Source organism: Monodon monoceros, unplaced genomic scaffold (genome assembly GCF_005190385.1).
Source record: "Monodon monoceros isolate NGI ecotype Baffin Bay Population unplaced genomic scaffold, NGI_Narwhal_1 Super_Scaffold_21, whole genome shotgun sequence".
NCBI lineage: Eukaryota > Metazoa > Chordata > Mammalia > Artiodactyla > Monodontidae > Monodon > Monodon monoceros.
Genome location: NW_021703778.1, coordinates 111,097,106 through 111,103,966, shown reverse-complemented (window position 1 = coordinate 111,103,966; position 6,861 = coordinate 111,097,106). Strand labels below are relative to the sequence as shown.

At 34.5% G+C, this 6,861-nt stretch overlaps 1 protein-coding gene across 2 annotated transcripts in view; it reads right to left on the bottom strand.

The window, feature by feature from the left end:
* Positions 1 to 923: 923 nt before the first annotated feature.
* Positions 924 to 6,861, bottom strand: part of SRP54 (signal recognition particle 54) — a 43,485-nt gene continuing 37,547 nt past the window's right edge. For both annotated transcript variants that reach the window (XM_029238020.1, XM_029238021.1), the window contains 3 exons: positions 5,837 to 6,007; positions 2,346 to 2,441; positions 924 to 1,461 (listed from right to left, as the gene is read on the bottom strand). In XM_029238020.1, coding sequence (XP_029093853.1) covers positions 1,370 to 1,461; positions 2,346 to 2,441; positions 5,837 to 6,007 — 359 coding nt within the window. In that variant the 3' untranslated portion in view covers positions 924 to 1,369. The remainder of the gene's footprint in view (positions 1,462 to 2,345; positions 2,442 to 5,836; positions 6,008 to 6,861) is intronic.

The following is a 6,861-nucleotide window of genomic DNA, read 5'->3' as shown; positions in this document are numbered from 1 at the left end:
ATTTTTACAGGGTATACAAATATTTTATAGGGATATTAGTTTTTGGCTGGTGAAAATGATTTGGTGGGATATAAAATCTTTGCCCAAATAAACAAGAAAATCGGTTGCATTCTCTATGTAATTATTTTCTGAAGATACTTTGGATTTTAAGACCCTTTTAAAACACTTGAGTTATAAAAAATTAATACTATAAAAACTAGCTATTTCTTTCACTCTCTTCTACTTCTACAAATCAATTCTTTGCTGAAGATCAGTTCATCCTAGTTCAAAATCAGTTCACCCTAGTTCAAAATGCACTGTTATACCACATCCATTATCTTCATGATGTCAATAATGAGTAGGTATAATAATTATTCTAGTATTTTAAATAAATTCCATAACTTACTGAAAAGCCATTGTCCTAATTGAACTGTGCAGCAATCCAAAGTAACCAACAACCAAGTCAATCTTGTCATGGTCTCATTATTTTTAATATATAATAGTGACAGCCTAATATTTGCAGTTATATTCCCATTAGGAGGTCTATACATTAGCTATTATCATCAAAGTATATCAATTTCTTCAAGCAGATTTTTGGTATGTAAGAAACATAACAAAATTGGCTTTTCAAGAAAATCAAATATTGCCATTAAGGCTTCAAAAATATGAGGTAAAAAAATGCAAGTTATATACAAAACATTAAATTGTGAACTGTAACCAAATTCACAATTTCAATTTAAATGGCAGACCTAAGATTTTCTATGGCAAAATTATCTTGATTATTCCAAGTTAAACAAAAATTCCTAATACTAATGGTTAGGTTACTCTATCATATGTCCCAATAAACGTACACTTATGAGAATAGTTTTAAATATTAGCTTCTCTGTCTGCCTTTTAACATGATACACTGATAATTTTAAGCCATAAAGAAAGTTAACAACCCCTTAACTTATAACGACTTTGAAGTTTATTTTACAGCACTTTTATTGAGACATCATGTAACTATTGACCAGGACTGTTTACAAATGCAATGCTTGGCCTTTGAGACAATTAAAAACTTTTAAGTATCAATACTAAAATTTTACATCATGATTTGTTTAACTTAAGAAGTGTTATGATGTGTTATGATGGCTGAAAACAGAAGAAAATCTAAAGCAAAAATATAATGATTTCCAGAAAAAACATATATTCCTCCCTTATATGAAAGGGAGGGAGGGAAAAAGGAAGGAAGGAAAAAGAAAAGGAGGGGGAAAAAAGATGAAGAGAGAAAGAAAAGGGGCAAGACAGACAAGAAAAATACTTTTATTTCCTGTTTGCAAAAAGGAGGGAAACTCTGAGGTCTCAGCAAACAATGTAATCAACTGAGTCAGTTTAAATTAAGGCATCTTCTTTACATGTTATTGAATCCCATCATGCCTTTCATATTGCCAGCAGCACCCTGTTGAAACTGCCTCATCATTGACTGAAGTCCTGCCATACCACCTAGAGTGAGAGTAGAATAAAATCAGATAATTATTAAACACAACTTGAAACATTTGTTACTTTTGCCTAATAAGTACTTGAACTTCTAAAAAAATATACTGGGTTCTGACTGCATCAGCCTTAAAGTACATAAAAATTTGTATTATAACCAGTATCCTCATCTATAAAAGAGAATGAATAACTTACCTCATCACATTATGAGAAATACATACTACATGAAGAGATCTTGAAGAGAGCAGTACCTGTCACACAGTAGGGAGTCAGTAAATCTAAACAAAAATTTTTTTCCTGGGGAGTCTGAGTCTTGTAAATAGTAATAATTTGGGGCAGGGATAGGGGGTAGTTATTTCATAGGACTTAAAGTAAGAAAACAATTCACCATTATTGAACATCTGTTCTATGCCCAGAACTGTACTAAATGCTTTCCTATCTATTAGCTCATTTAATCATCATAATTTCCTGACGAGCTATTGCCTGTGATTTTAAAGAAGGGGAAAGTGAGGTTCAGAAAGTTTAAAGAACTTTTTATAGGTTACATGGTAAAAGTGGAACTGGGTTTTCAAAATCGTTATATAATTCCAAAGTCTAATCAATGAAACTATCCAGATTCTAAACTAAGGAAAAAGGTCACCAGAACAAGCATTAAGCATTAACAAAAGATGATTAAGTAGCTTGCTCAAAAATCACAAACAGCAGCAGAGGAGTAAATAAAACCTCAGCTTATACAGCACTGTTACAACCATTCAACTTAGAAGTTAGATGGCCCTTTTACTTAAATCATACATTGTTTGAACAGATTTTCATATCACAACAAAAGGCATATTAAAACTCAACCCTTATAAACTAAACCAAGTATTAGCAACTGGCAACAACTTTGTATTTACCCATGTGATGAAGAACTCTAGGATCCATCATTTTGGCCATTTGTTGATTCAATTTTGCCATCTGTGACTGGCTCACATTCTTAGACATGTCACCACCTGAAGAAAAAAAGGTTTTGAGTCAATATAGACTGTAATATAATCAGGGTATCATAGAAATTGAGTAAATATAAAGAAAGAAACCTATAATCTTATCACTCTAACACAATTATTTCTATTTGTACATATTCCCCTTCTACTCTTTATCCCAATTTCATACATATTTTTGAGAAAGAACAAGTGAAACTCAATATTAAGGGACTTTCTTTTTCTTTAAAATTATTTTATTTATTTATTTTTGGCTGCGCTGGGTCTTCATTGCTGCGCTGGGTCTTCATTGCTGCGCTCGGGCTTTCTCTAGTTGCGGCGAGTGGGAGCTACTCTTCGTTGCGGTGCGTGGGCTTCTCATTGCAGTGGCTTCTCTTGTTGCGGAGCACGGGCTCTAGGTGCATGGGCACAGTAGTTGTGGCTCGCGGACTCTAGAGTGCAGGCTCAGTAGTTGTGGCGCACAGGCTTAGGTGCTCCGCGGCATGTGGGATCTTCCCAGACCAGGGCTCGAACCTGTGTCCCCTGCATTGGCAAGCGGATTCTTAACCACTGCACCACCAGGGAAGCCCTAAGGAACTTTCTTAAGGGCTACAATTTTTGTTAACATTTTTACTTATACCTGTGAATGAGCCACTATAAGCAAAACCATATCCAGTGGTTATTAATAGTAAGCTGTAACAATTGTTTAATAGTGACATGGTAGAATGCTGAACAAAAAACTTTACAGATATGGGTTAATTGGGAAAGAGAGTGGATTACTGATAAATGGATATGAAAGAATGAGTCTGAGAGAACCTGAAGATGTGTATATCTAAGAAGCTATTATAAATAACAAAAAGCTTCAGAGAATAGAAAGAATAATGCAACTCCATTTATTAATGAATTTCTACACACTCAGTCGAAACTCCACAGTAAAAAGGCAGCCAATGAAAGAGATGCACACTGGGGCAGAAGCGATAAGAGCATCCTTTAGAGAATAACTGCTGTGCTCTTAAGAGACAGAAAGCCAAAGACATCAGTGATGCAATAGCAATGAATAAGTAGAGCTGCTTCAGCAAAACTTATTTATTTCAAAGGAACATTAACTCTGGTACTTCTCAGGAACATTTGTGAAAATGCAAATCAAAGATGACCCTGATTCTCTGATCAAAGCTGGCTAATATGATTAAATGAATTAAGAACCATAAGATGTGTTTTTATAAAAGATGATAAAACATGTAAAAAATGTTTCATAATTAATAAATTTGTGTAAGATGTGAATTTTACAACCACTGTGATCTGTTGTAAGAGTTTTTGTCTCTGAGGACTTAAAACTTCGAAAAATTATTAAGACTTTGGTGTGACAAGGACGTGTACCATATCCACTGCCCACTTCATCTTGGTTGTGCCTTTATTGAGCAGTTAATGCTTAGACAAGATCTGACCAACAGATCTGCAGTAGTTCTATCAAGAACAGTCAGGGTCATTTGGGAAAGATGTTAAACTGACTTAATGTGTTTATAAATCACTATCTGAAATAATATGTGGTGTTAGGAATTATAACCAATTTTAAACTTGTTTGTCTAACTTTTCTCCCTTGTCACAAAAAAGAAAGTAGGATATAGTAGGCAAGGAAAGTAAGGAAACTGTCAAAGACAAAATGTGATAGGGCTTCCCTGGTGGCGCAGTGGTTGAGAGTCCGCCTGCTGATGCAGGGGACATGGGTTTGTGCCCCAGTCCGGGAGGATCCCACATGCCGCGGAGCGGCTGGGCCCGTGAGCCATGGCCGCTGAGCCTGTGCGTCCGGAGCCTGTGCTCCGCAACGGGAGAGGCCAGCCACAACAGTGAGAGGCCCACATACCACAAAAAAAAAATTAAAAAATAAAAAAAATTTAAAAACGTGATAAAAACTTATGTAAATACCCATCTTTTTTAGAAAGCTATTCAGTGGTATTATTCGTCTTTGGAGCTTACCTAATCAATATTTCTTAAATAATAAATTCACCTTAATAGTGTTTATGATATAGAAAAAAACCTTAAAGAGAGGGCTAGGACAGTTGATTTTAACCCTTTGGAAAAACAAACTTACCTTTTTACCTTAGACAATACACAGCAAAATAAATTCTAGGTGGGATAAAGAGTAAAAACCTAAAAAAAAAACAAGTAGAAGAAAGTATAGGTGACTACTGTGGTATCAACATGGGGAAGGCTTTTATGAGTATAAAAGAAACCAAACCAAAAGGCCTGGCTGCATTAAAAATGAAAACTTCAGAGACTTCCCTGGTGGTCCAGTGGTTAAGAATCCGCCTTCCAAGGCAGGGGATGTGGGTTTGATCCCTGGTTGGGGAACTAAGATCCCACATGCTGCGGGGCAACTAAGCCTGCATGCTGCAACTACTGAGCCTGCGTGCTCTAGAGTCCGCGCGCCACAACAAAGAGCCTATGTGCTGCAATGACAGACCCCGCATGCTTCAACGAAGATCCCGCATACCGCAACTAAGACCTGATGCAGCCAAATAAATAAATTAGTTAATTAATTAAAAAAATTAAAACTTCATTTTTAATTAAAAATAAAAATGAACGGCAAATGAAATTTTGGGAAAAATATTTGCAGGTATAGTCCAAGAATTTTAAAGAGTTATTACAAAGCAATAAGGAAAAAAATAAAACAAATGGACAAGTAACCTAAGTAAGAGGGAATTCACCAAGAAAATTCAAACCAATAAATGTACGAAGAAATGTTAAACGTGAGTAATCAATAAAACATATTGAAAAACATTTGACCATTAAATTGGAAATACTGAATTATTACAAAACTTATTCTGCATCTACTATATTTATGATCAAAACAGACAAAATCCCTGGCCTCATGGAAGACTGCACAGGAACTGATACAGGAACTGATACTGATATGAAATCAGCCTAAACATCCAACAAAGATGCATTGTGCTAAACAAAGGTACATGCGTAGCTGGAATAGTACTCAGTGGTTAAAAGTTATATTCTGAAGAATATCTGACAATATGGAAAAAGAGTCATGATGTTTGAAAAGAAAAAGCACTAGTTATATCAAATGTTATTTGCAATAAGACCCATGGGATTCTCTGGGGAGTAAAGGTAATGGGTGTTTTAAATTTTTTTCTTATATTTCCTTATATTCTCTAAATTTTCTTTAATATATACTATAACGTCACAAAAATAAAGTCATTAAGTGTGATTTTTTAAAATATTAGCATTTATTACCTTGAATCTGAAAACAGATAAATCACAGATTGCATTATAAATCCTGGAAGTACTTGAATATGACATGAAATTCAGCAGTGTATTTTCTAATACTGGCAGTACTCCCTGGCTTTAATTTTTAGTTTCTCAACCTCTTTCTTTCCTTTCAGTGTGTCAACTAATGATGAGCTTGTTATTTTTCTTACCTTTGAAAAGTCCTTTGATACCTCCCATCTTTTTTACCATCTGTGCAAATTTGGTATATTGTGTCAAAAGTTCTTGTACATCTCTCGTTGACACACCTGATCCTCTTGCTACTCTTTGGATTCTTCCTGGTTGCTTACTGAAAACCTTGGCACCATCAGTACTGTCCAGTTCTGTAGGCAAGGGTCAATAACTTTCACGTACACACAATTAACATTCATTGTCAAAGCAGTTACATGCAAATATCTTACACACAGAAAATAAATACAGTGGTGAAACCACCAACCAAATTTAACAAATGTTGTTATCATCTGCTGTGTCTTCATCTGGTTTTTTAAAATTAAACATGGAATATATTCAAAAGAATATTTATAATATCCATAAGCTATAAAAACAATAAAACAAATACACATCTACTCACCCTACAGTTTAAGTAAAATAGAACATTGTGAAAATTTTTCTTTGAAAAAATTTTCTTTGTCCACCCTTTCTATATCTCATATCCAACTGCTCCTCAGAGTATATGCCACAGGTATAAGGTATATTTCAAAGAGGAACAAAAGTGCTTACCTTAGCTCTAAATAACTATTATCCTTTAAATCATAAATTTAGGCATATAAGCAAGTAGAAGTAGGTAGGTTCTATCTATAATCAACAGAATAATTGTATATTTCCTATATAATCAAGTAATTACTACTAGTTTTTTAACGCCTTCTGTAACGTAAAGAATGAGTTAATTCCTTCCAGTGTTTTGATAACTCTTAGAATACGAGGTACATTTCTTATGGCATTAGTTGCATACAATCTCAGGAACAAAATTTCTATTATGTTTGCATTCTCTCCACAATATCCCCCAATAAGTGATCACCTAACTTTGATTTAACAACCCCAGGAGAGATGACCCACTATCCAAAATAAGTCAATCTATGCCATTCTAATACCCGTAATTATGGAAAATCTTTTCACATATTAAAATGAAATATGTTTGCCTGACATTCCTTCCTATTTTGCATAGATGTCTCCTTGC